The following is a 17,906-nucleotide window of genomic DNA, read 5'->3' on the forward strand; positions in this document are numbered from 1 at the left end:
CTGTGACTACTGGCCCAGAAGCCGTGTTATTTCCATTATGCCATAAATCCATTGGAATACTCATTTTCAAAATAATTCAATTTTATTTGCTTATTTAAATTATGTTCTATTTAAATTATAAACCACCCACACTTTTGCTTTGTTTTTTCTTGCTTTCTTTTTTCTTCCTTCCTTTTAATGAGTTATGGTATAAACACACATACTTATGAAATATGAATAACATTCTTCTTTGTATAAAGTTACAATTTGTCCTATGGATTTCATTCATTTTACCTTATAATCCTGTCAACCAATTGAATCCTCATTTATTTGTGTCATGCACATGGTAAAAAGTTTGCTTCCTGTGTTTTTATCCAAATATTGAATATGGTCAAATGCCAACAAAGAGAATACTTCACCACTATCAATCAGCATTTCTTTGGTATAATTATCCACTCATCTAAAAAACAAAATCTAGCCCATTATAGACCCCAAATCTGTTCGTAAGTATATCAGGAGGAACTTGTCAAATTACAGATATTCAGAGTAAGTGACATTTCCCTGATCCTCAGGTCTGAAATGTTAGTTGTTTTGAAGAAATCTATTTACCATGTTATAATTTATTCCCAGAGAACCCATTTTATCTTCTAGTGATCACTGCTTACTTTTCAAAATGTTCTAGTACTTAGGCATTTGTTGTTGTTGTCAACTTAACACTAGTTTCCACATTTTATTTACAACTAGGAGGATATTGTATGCCACCAACATTGTGAAATGCCTTCTGTTTTCTACAGGATTTCATATGTTAGCCCCAGTACTTCAGTCATGCTATCAAGTTGTTTTAGTACCTTATGGATAATGGATATGAATATAACAGCTGAACCTGTTTCTTCACGTGACTTATGTCTTGAGTACTGAAAAAGGTATAAAAGCATAATTATGATCATTTTATTTGATAAACAAATTGAAATTTAATTAAAACTCATATTCTTCTCTTTTAATGGCTAATCTCTCATCCTGATTAAACATTCCTGTTAACAATCACTAGATATTATGACTTAGAATGAAGAAAAAAAGGAATTCAGGCTAGAATTGAGGTCACAAATACAAACTATTTGCTCTACTTTTTTAAAAAAATAGTTATTTCTTATTTAGCTAAGACAGCGTTAGTGTCTATCCTAAAATACAAATAGAAAAAAATGTTATGAGATTTTATTTTGTCCTTTAGGGGTTATATGATGACCAAAATGTAGTGGAGACAAGAAAGATCATCTGAACTGCCTTACAAAATTATTTTAAGACTTGCATAATGATTAAATAAAACATTAATTAAAATAAATTAAGAAAGCCATTGGATGATGCTTCTTACATATTGTATCTGTTCACACACAACCTTGATTACCTGGAAATTTTGGTTTTCTGCAATAAACTTCTCCACAATTGATGCATCAAATTAATTAGGGTCCCATAAAGTGTGCTGGGACTCAAGTTCACAATTACATTATCATTCACATTTCATGAACATAATTTTCACGTACACATAAAAAGCACATAGCCCTGGCTGGTGTGGCTCAGTGAGTTGAGTGCTGGCCCATGAACCAAAAAGTGGCTGGTCTGATGCCCAGTCCTGGCAGAGGCCTCGGTTGTGGGCCAGGTCCTTGGTTTGAGGTATATGAGAGGCGGCCAATGGATATTTCACACATCAGTGTTTTTCTTCCTCTCTTCCTCCCTCCTTTCCCCTCTCTCTAAAAAATAAATAAAATATTTAAAAAAATAAAAAGCATATATATGCTTTCACTTTGGCATGTAATTATAAATATTTGTAGAAGAAATTAAAAATGAAAACCTTGTGTTCAACATATCCACATAATATAAATTAAGTATATTCATGACATAGATCATTATATATCATAGCAGATTTTATACAAATACATAATTTTATTTTGTGAAGAACTGGATTTTGACTTCTGTTTTATTGTTATACAAGGTTCAAGGCATCAATGCAAAAATATTTTTACGTTTCCTATGCCATGACCCTAGTAAGTTAATATAGGAGTTTATTTTTTTAATTAGAGCATATCGTCACTGCATTTATAACATGCATTTCTTCTGATGTACTCAACCACATACAAAAATATGTCACTTCCTCAGACCAACATCTCTTTGCTTAGGAGAAAGGTAAGAATTTAACCCATCTTGGAGTTAGAACAGTGGAAGGTAATTCCCAGTTTTGATACAGTTAATAATTTTGGTGGAAACAACACCCAGATTCCTTGGTGTTCAATCTGGAAGCTGATCTAATCCAGTGATATCACAGAGACTTTAGGAATTTCCTTGTCATGGTGATGATGTTAGGTATTAGTTCATCATATTAGAGTCTCAAATGATAGAATAGAGGTCATAGACTCAAAAATATATTCAACTGGCAAGTTAATGATTGATCTTAAACTGCTGATCTTAAGATATGCTCATACAATTACATTATGAACATGCATAAGATTAGAACAAACTTTGGTTATCTCAAGATGAAGATCAGCTAAAATTTCACAACCATATGTGACTCAAACACCATAAAATAAACAGGCTTGATATAGATGTGCTACAATGAGGTGTAATAGAAGCAGCACAAAAATTAGAAATCAGGAAGCCAATTAATTTTCTCAATGCTTTCTCATGTAAACATTTCACAAGTAGGCTATGCATGACTTGGCGTTAAACTGCATCACTTTCATATTTATCTCTTGTCCCTAAGAGTGTGACAAATAGTAGCATGACTAAAGCACAGCTTTACAAAGGATACTGTTAACTGTAGATAACTTCAAAGTGGAACTTCTATATGGAAATGCATCATCAAAAAAAAATCACAATGGAATAAGTAGTAAGTAATGCATGACTGTATGAAAAGTTGGATTGCTTTTTTCTTCAGTTACAGGATTTTCCTCTGATCTTATATAAGCAATACCCTGTGCATTATGGCAAGACACACAGAAGGGAATTTGGTATTTTTACAAAGTCCACAGTGTCCATTCAAGTTTGAATTTCTCTAGGAGTGGGTCACGAGCTCTACACTACAAAATCCAAGTAAGCATCATTGGTCAGTACGAAAAATTGTTTTGACTCAAATGAGTCAGAGTAATCTGCTGCTCCTTGCCTTATTTCACAAGAAAGTAGAACAGATTATGTAAGTATATTTGTTTTATAACAATACCAACACTTTCCAGAACTCCCAAAACCCTTAGTCCCTGAAAGTTTCTTAGCCACCACTAGAGGGAGAAAGCTTCTCTAGCTCCTAAAAGGTGTTAGCCTCTTGCACCTAACCGGGATGCTGAGGTCTTCACAGACATTGGACCTGCCTCTCTTCAGGTGCACGGAGTGACTCCTAGTTTTGTTAAAAGCTAATCTATTAGAGAATGGAGCACATTTTGTGTGGGCACCTGTGACTAAAACTTTCACATCCCCCTAAAATTTCCCAATTTGCCTTTCTCATTTTCTAGAGGTCTGTGTTTGAAAAGAGCAGCTGAAATGAAAATGTTGAAAGTGGGTTTAGCCAATCCCCCTCTACCACCAGTGGTTAGAAATGAATCCATGATGTTATGATCCCCCCCTTTTTCAACCACACAACCACAATTACTCCAGTGCTGATTGATTTCATCACTAACATATTTTGCTTCATCCTTGTCTCCTTCCCATTTGTTTACTCTGTTATAAGCCAATTTCTGGCCTGCTTGATTTACAGTGTGACTAATTCTCTCTGTTAAATTCAGTGAGCAAATATATATCTGAGCACCTGTGGAACTACGGTATTTTTTGAACTGTAAGATGAACTTTTTTATCACATTTTTTGCTTCAAATTTTTTTTCCTATTTTCATCCTCGAAAGCCTAGGCGCATCTTGTGGTGTGGACCTCAGACGCACCTAGGTTTTAGAGGGGGAAAATAAGGGAAAATTTTTTGAAGCAAAAATGTGGTAAAAAAGTGTGCCTTATAGTCTGAAAAATATGGTAAGCTATATTCTGGGATGAAAAGGTAAAGTAGATGAGATGCTTGCCTTTGAAGAGATGATAATATATTTAAGGCAAGACAAGAGTGGATATAAATTTTTTAAAGTGCAGTAAATGCTAAATTGAAGTATAGATATGATTCAACACTCCCATTTCAAGGTATGTATCTGAGAGAAACAAAATCTGTATCACAAAGAGATAGCTGTACTTCTGGTTCACTGTAGCATTATTCACAATAGCCAAGATATGAAAACAACCCAAGTATTCACTGATGGATAAATGAATAAAGAAAATTTGAGCTCTATTTTATCTATCTGCACAGAAACACACAACTGAATATTACTCGGATAGAAAAAAATAAGGAAAAGAACCTGTATGAATGATCCATGGACACAGATGACAGAGCAGGGACTGACTAAGGGAAAGAGGGGTGGGCTGAGTGGAAAGAGGAAAAGGGGGAAAATATTGGCACAAACGTACTAGAAGAGACAATAAAAAATAAACATATTCTCAAATTAAAAAATAAGAAGAAGCCCTGGCTGGTGGAGCATAGTGGATTGAGTGCAGGCCTGTGACCCAAAGGGTTACCAGTTCGATTCCCAGTCAGGGTACATATTTGGGTTGCAGGCCAGGTTCCAAGTTTGGGGCATGCAAGAGGCAACCACACACTGAGGTTTGCTCTCTTTCTCTTTCTCCCTCCCTTCCCATCTCTCTAAAATAGATAAATAAAATCTTCTTTAAAAAATAAGGAAATACTCTCATTTGCATAAATGCAGATGAATAGGGAAGACATTATGCTACGTAAAAAACGCTAAATAGGGAAAGGTAGATACTGCACAATCTCATTGATATGTGGGATCTAAAAAAGTTAAAGTCATAGAAACAGAGAGTAGGATGGTGGTTGCCAGGGTCTGAAGGGTGGTGAAAGTTGGAAGATGTTGGTCAAAGTATATAAACTTTTAGTCATAAGTTAAATAATTCTAGACATAATGTACAGCATGGTTGGCTATAATTGATAATGATGTGTTGTATACTTGAGTTTGCTAGGAAAGTGAATTTTGGCTGTTCTACCACATATAAAAAAGGTTGCTATTTGAGGTGATGAATGTGTTAATTAACTTGATTGTAGCAATCTTTTCACTATACAGGACCTGCCCAGAAAAAACCCAGCCATTGTTAATATAACGAGAAGGGTTTGTACCACCTCTATGTAACCTTGCAGCCAAGGAGAGTAGATTAGAATATACATGGGTGAACAATGATGACTTCACTGTACTAGTCAGTGGGGGCAGTAGATGCCATTGAATGATCATGTGTACTGTGTGGCCATTGTATTAAAAAATGACTCAGAGAGTACAGCAACAAATCTGCATCCAATTTTGCGTTAAGCTTGAATATTCCTCCAGAGAAACTATTCAAATGATTCAGAAAGCTGCGGCTATGGGTAAGTGGTGATAGAGTTTTTGGCAAAACACTGTATCATCCAGGTGACTCAGCCCCACTACAGCCCAGATTTGGTGGCCCTGTGACTTCTTGCTTTTCTCAGAACTAAAATCACCTTTGAAAGGGAAGAGATTTCAGACTCTCAGTGAGATTCAGGAAAATATGACAGGACAGCTGATAGCAACTGGGAGAACTGTGTGAGGTCCCAAGGTGCCTACTTTGAAAGGGACTGAGGCACCATTGTCCTGTGTACAATGTTTCTTGTGTCTTGTACCTTCTTCAATAAATGTATCTATTTTTCATATCACATGGCTGGATACCTTCTGGAAAGGCTATATACATAAGTGTGTGTGTATACTTAAAGTTTATAAAATTTTATTAGTCAGTTATATTTTAATAAAGCTAGGGGATAAATATATAAAAGAGACTATCTGTAATAACAAGTACAGAACTTAGCCCAGTCTATGAGAATCAGAAAGGTTTTTCTGGATGAGACAGCACCAGAACTAAACTTGCACCTGCAAGAAGAAACAGCAAGGAGGTAACTGAGCTATTTGGTGGGTGGGGGTCAGTGTGGAGAGAGAGGAAAGGAAGCCCTAGATAGAGAAAGCAACACAAACAAAGGTAAGAACACGTACTGTTGTGCACACACAGTCATGTGTTCTTGAGCAGAAACTGTAAGTGGCTGTGAATTAGTGAAGGCAATGAGGTAGCAGGTCATGAAGAGTTAGCTGATACAAGGAGCTTTGACTTTACATTGTGGATGATGATGCGCTTTTGAAGGATCTGGTCCCATTTCTAGATTGACGTTAGAAAACAACAGACCTGAGATAGTCAGGTTCACAGTTTTGCTAACTATGCAGAGTTTTGGAAGTTCTAGGGAAACTAAAGAAGATATAATTAAGTAAAGTTACTTAAGGCAGGGAGAGTTAAGTGGTGCCACTTCTGACTTCATTTCAGACTGTTGCCTCCATCTTCCTCCACCTAGGTGGACCAGGTTTTATGGCCTAGAATTTATGTAGCAAGAGTTTTAAAAGTTGAAGCTCAGTCCTCTGAGATTCATATCCATGTCACACTTGGTTACAACAATTTTGATACAAAGCTTCACTTTATTCTTGACCAAGCTACCTATTTTAATAATATGTTTGGGGTGTGTCCCTTATTCCTGAGGGCTCTGCCCTGTTTCAGCCAGCTCTTGTCCCAAGCTCTGTTCCTTCTCTGAGTCTCAGCCTTGTGACTGAGTCTCTATTCTGATCTGACAGGCCTCCCTGTGGGGCTCCCTGAGAGTTGATGCCTTGTTTTTCCCTTTACTGTGCTCTGCTCTTTTCTTGTTGTAACATGTTTGACCTCCCGTGGCTCTACTACTCACCTGCTAATAAAGCTTTATGAGGACTTTTCTGCATGCCACACCAGAACCCACACCTCCCAGGTATCTTCAGAAGGGCTTATCACGCAGTGCCTCCACCATCCCAGGAGACTTGTTGGATCTTTGTCCAGTTCTCAGTGGAATACAACCAGATAATTGTTAGCCCAAAGTAAATTTTGTACAAATTAGAAAATAGTTGTGCCTTCCTTAAAGAATTCTACCTATGATCTACAATGACTATAAGACATCGAGAAACCCTTGAGGTTGTGCAAAAGATAACCTGGCCACTGGAAAGCAGAGACTTGAACTGCAATCTCATTGCAGCTGCTCTAATCAGGGTCTCTCAGAAAAACAAGTAACAGACAGAACCAGGCAGAAGGGCATAAATAANCCACACCTCCCAGGTATCTTCAGAAGGGCTTATCACGCAGTGCCTCCACCATCCCAGGAGACTTGTTGGATCTTTGTCCAGTTCTCAGTGGAATACAACCAGATAATTGTTAGCCCAAAGTAAATTTTGTACAAATTAGAAAATAGTTGTGCCTTCCTTAAAGAATTCTACCTATGATCTACAATGACTATAAGACATCGAGAAACCCTTGAGCTTGTGCAAAAGATAACCTGGCCACTTGAAAGCAGAGACTTGAACTGCAATCTCATTACAGCTGCTCTAATCAGGGTCTCTCAGAAAAACAAGTAACAGACAGAACCAGGCAGAAGGGCATAAATAATAACAAGAAGTTAATAAAGTTTAGTAATCCAAGTGAAGGCCTGGAGGGGTGGGGGGAAAGCTAAGAATTCAGATAAAAATTCTGACGAATAGGCAGAATACCAGAAGCAAGAAGAAAATATATTTATAAAAATGTTGCATAGGTTCTTCCATAACAAAAATGACTGAGAGGGTAACATGGAGACTGGAAGTGAAGGAAAGAAAACCCACTTGGTTAATACAGATAATATATATGTGAAAAGTGAAGCATTTCCTACAAAATTCCTTCTTGACTTGCACTAACCAGATAGTCCTCCACAGGTAAGTCCAGCTTTGATTTACAGGGACAAGAGACAAAAGAAAGGAGATGGAAAAAAAGGGAGAGGAAGAGAAATAAAAGGTGGGCATAGAAAGGAGGATAGACGAGAAAGAGATGGGGAGAAAAGAAGAGAGGAGAGAAGGCAAGAAGATAGGAGGGGAATGATGGGAAGACATAAGAAGAAGGGAAGGGAATCTAAGAGAAGACAGAGATAGACATTTTTACCATTATTTTGGGTTAAAAACAACACATCATAGGATAATGTGGAAACTAGGAAGATCATTCTGGAGTTCTGAATGATAATTAGGAGATAGACATTCTAGCTCTCAAACATTCACTAATATCTCTGGACAACCAATTACATCTTCTCTTCTCAATTGTATCATTTTAAAATGAAATGGTAGACTGCCTAATATCGAAGGCCTTTCCATACTATAAATTTCTACAAGCTTATCCTAACATAATTAACAAAATCTAAAGCATGGCTTTTGTGTGTGTGAAGGTTAATAACTCATTAACCAAAATTATGTTTTGATTACAGTTGACTACAAAAAATGTGTTCACTTGCCCTGTATTCCTGATTTTTTTAAAAGTTCAACTATATTTTAAGATACATGTGACTCTGAAGGACTTGAAATAAAATGATGCAGACATCTTAGAGCAAATGCTCAACCTTGACCAAAGAAATGAAAATCAAAGGCTAATTTTATTAAATTTTCTGATTTTCTAAAAGTTACTTCCTACTATGAATATAATGACAATAATCTCATTAAGAGCTTATATTTATACCATTTTACAGTTTACAAAACACTTGCAAACATAGTATCTCAATAAATCATAAAAATAGCTTGTGTAGTAGGACAAGTAATTGTCAGTTATCTTCATTTAATAGATAAGACTATTTCCATCTATTTAAATCTTGGTCTTCTGTGCATTTGTTCAGCATTCTGATGTACTGTATTGTTGATGGATGTCTTTACTTATGATACAAATACTTGTCTATAAGTTTCAGCTAAAGACTGATCGCTATGTAAAAGTTGAGATGAATTCTACAAACATGTAATTATTATTATCTTATAAATCATATATTTGTGTATATGAAAATAGAAGTGCACATAATTAATTCTGTTTGTATAAGTTCACACTGAAACATTTTTCTTACCTAAATATTGTCTCTTTTCTATCTTAGAGACAGCACTAAAAACCAGCACAGTTTTGTGTCTTACCTAATATAAATGAAAGGCAGAACACAATACAATCAACTTAAAATCAAGCCTAACGTTATTTCAATACATACTATGTAAATTAGATGGCATTAAAATAAAGATACTCCATTTTCCATGACACTGTAGTTAGGAGATCATATGATAAAGAAAAGAATCTATGACAACCTCTTTTCTCTCTTCCAACTGAATTTTTACACCTTTGCTGCTGACATATTTATCAAGCCATAAAATAACATGACTCTAATTTTTTACTGCATAGGTATTAAATGCTTCCCGCCAAAAAAATGGTTCTTAAAAGAGATTCCTCTACCAGTAAAGGAATGGTGTTCAACAATACGTACATATCAGTATCATTTAAAAAAATGCCTATGCCCAAGCCCTACCCTGAAACTAATTAAACCAGAATTTTCTGAGAGTGCAGAATGTATGGCTTTAATATTTTTAAGGTCCCCATTTGATTGTAATGTACAGCCATGATTGTAAATTGTCTAAAGCAGTCCTTCTCCTCCTTTAATATGCTTATGATTCATTCGAGGGTATTGTTAAATGTAGATTCTGATTTGTTAGGTCTTGGATAGACCTCAAGATTTTGGATTTTAATAAGTGACTACAACAGACTTAAAGATGCCCATCTGCAAGATACACTAGCAGTAGTAGGGGTCAGAGGTTATCCAAGTGTGGCCCAATCCCGCAGCATCAGCATCCTTTGAGGACTACTTAGAAATGCAGAGTTCAGACCCTACCAGAGACCTACTGAATTGGAAACTGTGAAAGTAGGGGTCAAGTAACCTGTGTTTTCACAAGCACTCCCTGTACATTTGATACACCTTCAAGATTGAAAAACACTGATTTAAAATAAATTCTGCCTATAGTCTGAACAACTGGCTGCATATGATTGGAAAACCACTAATACTTTATGCTTGTGTAGCAGTTTACAATTCAACAAACTTTCCTACTTTGCCTCTTATAAGCTTCCTTAAACAACCCTGTAGAGTAACTAAAATAGTTTCGGCACTTTATAAATGAAACTAGAGCTCAAAACATTTAAGAGATTTGCTCAAAGTCGTGTTGCATGCAAGGATAGACCCAAAATTAGAACATGTATCTTCCAAGTCTTACAAATGAACAGGCAAGAAATTCAAATAAGAATAGGGCAAATGGTTGTAAAGCCCTAAGTAATGCCCTGAGGGGAAGGGATCTCTAAGGCTGGGGGAACGGCAATGACAGCCAGGAGAATGCATCTGGGCAGCCTCCTCTCCTGCGAGTCACAGACATTTGTAAGTGGAGCTCTCAGAGACCAAAGCAAAAGGCACTAATCATTTTTGCCAAAGTTTGCTATTATATGGAACCATCCTCAAGAAACACAGATGTTTAAACCTCACCAACTGATTTTGTGGATGAGTTAGTCACTTTTGGTTGTTTCCAACACAATTATACAAATAATTCATTCAAAGTTAAATTATATAGAACAGAAAAATCACCTTAATATGTGGGGAGTGTATGTGTAAGTGTGTGTGGACATACTCCGGTGTTTTGTACTTAAAGAAACACACAATATCACAATGTGCATTTGTCGCATGAGACATGCCTGCTGCTTTCCTCGGGCCATAAATGACAACAGATGATATAATTCACAGGGATGTAAACATCCTTTAAAAACACGTATATAATAAGCCACATTCCTACACAATATACAGTAGTATGCCAGACTCCTTTATGTACCAAATATATTTAATAAAGGATTTGATGGGCAATGAATGGTTCTGAAGTATCAGTAATAACCAATAAATTTTGATTAGCTTTAGTGATTCAGTTACAGAAAAAAATAAAACAAACAAACTTATAATTGTAATAAGCTCTTCCTATAGACCCATGACCACAAAGTTTGTTTCCAAACAGTGAATTATACGTGGTAGAAAACCACATATTGTCTCAGGAGCTTGTTTGAGTGTTGACATTTTCTTAGTGAATGTAGGCGTTCCAGATGCCTTATAAAAGGGAGACCATTTTTTCCCTCGAAATTTTCATGCAATTTTTACATTTTACAGTCAATTAATCACATTTTTTGTGTCTTTTGTCCCTTAGTGCAGGAAGACACAGGGAAAAAATATGTAAATTTTTGAAAACTTAAAAATTTAACTTTCTTAAACTTAGATACTAAGTTTATTACAGGTATACTAAGTGGGAAAATGTTATCACCATAAAAAGTACTATGATATCCCACTAACATTGAGTCAGAATTATAAAATAAATAAAAGTCAATACCTCAAATTTAAAATATTTGAAGTCACAACAATGAACAGTTCCCTCATCTTATCATATATTTATTTATGCTGTGTATCCAGCTATATACACATTTGTAATTTTTACAAAGTTACCTTATGAACAGATACATTGAGATCATGTATTTTATAATTACTTTTAGAGACATATGCTGTGACACTGAAAATATACTCAGTGGGACAGTTAAAAATTGCATTTTAAAGGTTGGATTGTGACATTACCTATTTCTACTTTTTCTGAACTTATCAAGAAAGCTACATGGTTTCAACCTGCCAAGACTGACCAAGAGGTGAATCTCAATGGGGGCCTGTGTGTGAAGACAGGGTTGGAAAGATCAGTGTCAGGGCTCATCAGTCATTGATGAACTTCAACACTTGTGGGAGATGGCAGTGAGGCAGGTGGGCTTTGTTCAGAAAAAAAAAAAGCACCTGCAACTTCCCCACAAATAAAATCCTGCAAATAAGTGTGTCACATACATCACATCATACAAACACAAACGCAAATTCTGGTTCAGTAGATCTAGGAAGTATCTCCAGGTGCTGCTGCTGCCACCACTGGTCTGTGGATCACACTTTGATTATTTTCCTTTGAGAGGGAAGATGATATTGTGGTTTCCTTCAGCCCTTAAATAATCTCATAAAAGACTTCATAAAGATCTATAATCTTTTCAGGGAAACAACTGGGTTAAGTTTACATACAAGACAGTATCTTTCTTTCCATCTAATTTTATCACCTTCATTCTATATCTCCCCCTACCAAAGGTGGAAATTCCAGAACAAGACCCCAACACTAGTGTGTGCCTTCCTAGCAAGATGCATATAGACATCAAAAAATCATAGTTACGCACAAATGAGCTTCAATGTACAAAAGAAACACTTGTGTCACCAAAGTGAGGCAGGAGAGCTAAATGTTTTGAGGCCAGTCAGCCAAACTTCTGTCATTACACCACCAGAATTACAAACCACCCTTGTCTCCTGTTGCCATTTCAGATTATTCAGGGCCACAGACTCATTGAGGGAGGATTTTTCCCCCTTGTCACTTCAGTTTCACAGTGCCAAACATCTACTGTGGCTTCCAATGAATGAAGTTCTCCTTCCTCTCCTTCCCTGGAAGCTCATGCTCTCAGTAAAATGTCACAATTAAAGTAGAAGCGAGCCTTTCCCAGGCTGGACTTGTAAGCAGAAACCAAGAGCACCATTCTTCCCCAGGAAACTGACCCACAAAGTTTACTGGATTCAGTCAAAGAGACTGAGAAGAAGGTCAGCTAAGAAAACAAAGGAAACTCTCTCTGTAGTTACTTCTGATCAAGCTCCACCAACCTAGAAATAAAGCTTTGTCCAAGGCAAGGGAACTAAAAACGAGGGCACATTAGGTGGGAGGTCTGGGGAAGCAATGGACTCTCACAGGTGCCTTCTTCCCATTCTCTATTAGTCTATCTTCCATTTCCCAGGGAATAACTGCTTCTATATTTATTCTCTTTTCTCGCTGTGCCCATTTCACACTGTAATGTCTACTGAAGTATGTCACTAAAGATCTCCATTTCCTTTGAGCTGTAGACACCCAGAAACATCATCTATATTATATATAGATATGTATATAGCGACACTGTCTCTCTCAGACACAGACTTCTATGCACATAGTATATGCCAGTATAAGAATACCTTTTTTCTTCTGAATTAACATTTAGATGCTTATCTAAATTTTTGCTAGCTATGGCTTAAGGATATAGGTGTTGCTGATGTAGGAAGGCCTTACAAAGTTCATGGACATTTAAATAAAAACTTAGACATCATACTATTCACTTCTCCTATTCACTTCTCCCATACTCAATCTTATAATCAGTGAAAAATATTTTTAGGGGTAACATAAATTCTCATAGACTGCTTTATTGGTAAAGGGTTAATGATGTTAGGAAGTATGAATGCTAGCAGGGGAGACAACATGCTTATATGTGTGCAAAAACATTATCTGCATCATGCCCAAATCCCTCTGCAAACAGATAAATTACTCCATAAATCTTATTACTCCATGTGGATAAATCATACATGCAGGTTTACAGGGCTGGAGAGATAGAAGAGAAAAGCTGCTTTGGATAGTAGGATCTTTGGGATTCATAATCATCCAATGTTCAGGAAATGAAGAAAGGAGTGCTCACACATTAGGATTGTCTTAGATTTTACAATCTGCAGCAACACACATGCACACACAACATGGTATGCACCACACACACACACAAACACTCCTCTCTAACAAGGCTAGAGATCCCAAAGCAGGACACTGTGGCAGCCAACCAAATTTATTTCTGAGAAAAGGAAAGAAAACTTTGCTGCTCTAGGCAGCTCTGCTACAGAACTGCTCCCTGATGCCCCAGGGTTTATGCACTATCAGCTTCTTGCACACAGATTAGAGGTTTATTTTCTATTGTACACTGGTTTTTTTTTTTATTGCCACAACAAACAATATTAGCTAGATAGACAAACTGACACTGGGTCACTTTATTTGTATGAAATGAGATTTTAAAGGCTCTCTAAGGAGAAAATTTTCTTTCATTCTTTTTTATTCTTCTCCTGTTTTAATTTTTGTTAGAATCTGATAGAAATTCAAGAAAAGCTAGAAAAAAAGGACAAGGGGTATGTGCAGTACGTGTAGGAAGGTTAGACAGAAAAGACATGCAGGAAAAGAAGCTTGGAGCTTTTTAGAGACAGAATTATGGTTAGGTTCCATCTGAGTTTCTCGAGTTCACTATCCCTTCTAGGGGTCACACTACCAAGGACTTAGGACTCTTCCTTTCCAAATTTCAATCTCAAATTATATTTCAGAGTTTGGCAGAGCTGCATAGAGATAAGACTTGGAGGTCAGTAATCAATTTGAAATATCCATTTTATGCCAGGTTAATTATTTCCTAAGCCTCTGTGCTTAACACTCCTATTCTTAAATATCAGCAATTTGGCAAGCACTTTTTTTTTACTTCTTGTTATTTTCTTCATTCTTCTGTTGATTCTGTCTACATTCCAAAAAAGGCTCAGTAATCAACCAAAGTTCTAAGATTGATTTATTGCCTTGATGTCAATTAGAAGATTCTTTCAGCAAGTCTCCTACAAGACTACTGCCGGGGCAGAGGAGAGCCTTGAGTTGCTTATTCTCTCTCTCTCTCTCTCTCTCTCTCTCTCTCTCTCTCTCTCCCCCTCCCTCCCTGCCTCCCTCCCTCCCTCTCTCTCTCTCTCTCTCTCTCACACACACACACACACACACACACACAATGGAGAATGCAGCACTGTGTACCACTCTCTGAGAGCCATAATTCAACAACTCTTCCTTTTCAATTAAAGAACCTCGAACAAAACTCTTAAGTGTAAAGCATCTTCAATTACAAAAGCAAGAAATGCTATCCAAAAGTCACTAATAGCAGAGGGCAAGTTAGGCTTTCCTGGTAAGAGAAACAAGGTCCTCAGAACCAAACAAAATTTAACCAACCCTGCTGGTCCTTGACAGGGACCAGAATTCCCTTAAAATTTGTTGGCAGGTACCTCGGCCAGTCAGTAAAAGACATACACACAGACATATACACACAAACATACACACGCCTGCAGCATGGAATGCTGGAGTTTAAGGAGATATCACACACACACACACATAGACACACACACACACACACACACACACACACCCCGTAGAAAAGTTGCCCGAAAGCCCTACCTGAGGATGGCCGTGTCCCCCTGCCTCACGGTGATGTTGTCCGTGCCTCGATTAAAATCCACGCTGCGAACAGGCAGTCCTGTGGGGAGAAGGCAGAGCAATCTCAGTAGGACCAGCGGCAACTGTTTCCGATCTGGCTGAACTCTGCCCACCATGGTGGCCACGCCGCGGTGCGGGTTGGTGTACTCTGGAAAGGTGTGCGTGTGCTCGCTGCCGAGGGGGGCTTACAAACAGAGGGCTTTCATCAACAGCAAAGACAGACCGGCTCCGGCAGTTTGTGGTCCTTTCCACTTTGCCTCTCTCTTTTTCTCTCCCTCGCGCAGCCTCTTTTCCCTCTAAGACTTAACAAAGCACTCATAAAACCCCAGCAAGGATGGTTTGGGGTAAAAGTCAAAGGAACAAAATTAAAAACAAAACAAAACAGAGAGAGAGAGAGTACAAATATAAAACCCTCTGGAAAAGGTGAAGAGAAGACTGCAAAAGGGAGCTGTTCTCCGGTCTATCTGCGGCTGGATGCTCCTTTGCCAGTGTCTGAGTTGAGCTCCTTCCCTCTGTAACCCACTTTCCCAGGCGCGCAGGCAGCAAGGGAGTGTAAAGAAACCCACACAGCACCGGCAGCAGCCCAGAGTCTGTCTCCCCCTCCCCCTCTCCTGTTTCTCTCTCCAGTCCCTCCCTCTCTGCTCAGCACCTCCCCTGCCCCCACCGATTTCAGTAGCCCCTCCACGTCATCCCCCTCCGCCCTCCCCTTGGCGTGGCCCCTAGCTTTGCACAACTGCCCCCTTCAGCAGCGGCCAGGCTCAATGAAAGGCCGATGCACCTTTAGGTTGTCAGGACAACAGCTCCATCTGAGGCCTGGCTGATTTCCTTAAGAAGAGTGAATGGAGCTTGGAGATACTGTGCAGGAGAAAGGAGAGGAGGAGAGAGACTCGAGCTATGAAAGAACAGGAGCGAAAGTCCAGGAAAGGAGAGGGAGAGGTGAGACCAGAAGGAAAAGGAGATGGGAAGAAGAGAAGGCAAACCTTGATAGAGGAAGGGAGTGAAAGAGAGAAGAAGTGCAAGAAAGCTTGCAGGCTGGAGGGGGACCTGTGCTGAAAGATGGCATGAGGAATGTAAAACAATAAACTTGACAGTAGAGGCTAAGATTAAAAGACAAAGTTGATTTTAAAACTAACTATTCCTGGCAACCGACTTTTCATGCTCACATCTTGTTCCTTCTTTCTTCTCTCTTATACTTTCTCTTACAGGATTAGAAAGGTTTATTTTATCTTCTTCCCCTATCCCCTCCCCCTCTTGGAGCCCCCTTATGAAAGATGGATTGGAGACAATGCTGGTATTGAGTGGTCTGGGGTGTGAATGCTTGGTTTGTCTTTTCCAAGTGCCGGCTTCAGCAGCTGATCCCTGATCCCTAAATCAACCTCACTCTTTAGGAAACCCTCACTCAGTCTCACACGCGAGGAATGGTATATTAAGGATTATTGTTTAAATGTCATGCATGCTACCCAAGTTTCCACCGGCACTTTCTTCTCAAAATGTTCATATGCAAGGAAGGAGACTTGTATCAGAAAGCTTGTCATTTACAGGGTGACATTAAGGCTGCACACAGCACTTCAGCAAATGACAGACAGTTTAGTATTTTCTGTTATTCCTTCTATTGAAAGAGCTGAGCATAGTGATAAGGGTCATAAGGGAATAACCCTATTAGTCACTCAAGTGAGAGTCTCAAACTACTAATTAGATAACTCCCTCCAAACTGATGCTGAGGATTCAAAATGGGAGTGGCCAGACAAGAACTTCTGGTTTTATCTTTAAATTTTATTTATTTGGATAATTAAGATATTCACATGGTGCAAGTATGAAGTGGTACAGAATTCTGTGGAGTGAATTGTAGCTACCTCTTCAATTCCTGTTTTAGGCAACTCATTTCTCCTCTTTGGAAGCAACAAATACTTCCTTTTTTGTACATCTTTCTCTAAATATTCAATTCCATATAAGTAAATACACAAATGCACACATACATATGCAAATGTATTATGCCAACATTCTTCTTACACAAATGATTAGCCAAGGATATTTGGGCAAAAGAAAGAAATATGTTTAGGAATCCTTCTGAAACCTACCAGAATACTAGCCATATGGAGGCACTTATTACGCTGACACCTGCCCTGTCTCCCCAGCATATCCAAAGAATTTATCACTGCATTTTATCAATTTAAATGGTAGATACAATCTTTTAGATTATGAGAGAAAAAAGGAAGTCCTATTTTTTAAAGAAGTTGAAGGATTAGAAACAGAACTGCCAACAATTAAAGATTGATGGAGTTAATTTTTCTTTGTAGTGTACATTATTACATTTATACAAATCAAGCTATTCTAAGTTGGGGCTAATAAGTAGTCCCCAGATAGCATGCCAAATATAATCCACCACTAATTTGTAACTCAAATGGTTAAAACGTGGAACCCATTTTGCCACAGGAAAAATGGTTAAGTGGTTAGTTGAGCTAAAAAGCCCAAATTTTGTGGTTCCCAATATCATTGGGAAAATTAACTTGAGTGCCAAGTAGAGATGCAAATTACATAACTCTCTGCCAAGATTGCAGGAAAAGAGCACCCACCCCCACCCACTGCTGCCAACAGGCTTGAAAATCCCGGCAGGTTTCTTCTGAGCTTTTAGAGATGAAAGGTTGGCTTAGACAAAGGCTTAGATTTAATATCTTCTTTGGGTGGGTGGTGTTTCTCCATGTCTGGAGGAAGAAAAAAAAAAGCACAAATCACTGGGGCTACTAGGATATCTATTTTCATTGATGATGCTAGATGAATGGTTTCACCCTCTAGCCCCAGTGGGAACTAGATACTTTGAGGGGAGGGATAAGATATATCAAGAATAT

At 38.0% G+C, this 17,906-nt stretch overlaps 1 protein-coding gene across 3 annotated transcripts in view; it reads right to left on the reverse strand.

Annotated features, from left to right (window-relative positions):
* LSAMP (limbic system associated membrane protein) overlaps positions 1-15,646 on the reverse strand; it is a 630,861-nt gene extending 615,215 nt beyond the window's left edge. The window contains exon 1 of one of the 3 annotated variants that reach the window (XM_037045538.1): positions 15,022-15,646. In XM_037045538.1, coding sequence (XP_036901433.1) covers positions 15,022-15,176 — 155 coding nt within the window. In that variant the 5' untranslated portion in view covers positions 15,177-15,646. The remainder of the gene's footprint in view (positions 1-15,021) is intronic. The other 2 variants (XM_037045540.1, XM_037045541.1) reach the window with 2 other exon arrangements.
* Between the last annotated feature and the right edge of the window lie 2,260 nt (positions 15,647-17,906).

Source organism: Sturnira hondurensis, unplaced genomic scaffold (assembly GCF_014824575.4).
Source record: "Sturnira hondurensis isolate 20B ecotype Veracruz unplaced genomic scaffold, ASM1482457v3 Scaffold0004338, whole genome shotgun sequence".
NCBI classification, from domain to species: domain Eukaryota; kingdom Metazoa; phylum Chordata; class Mammalia; order Chiroptera; family Phyllostomidae; genus Sturnira; species Sturnira hondurensis.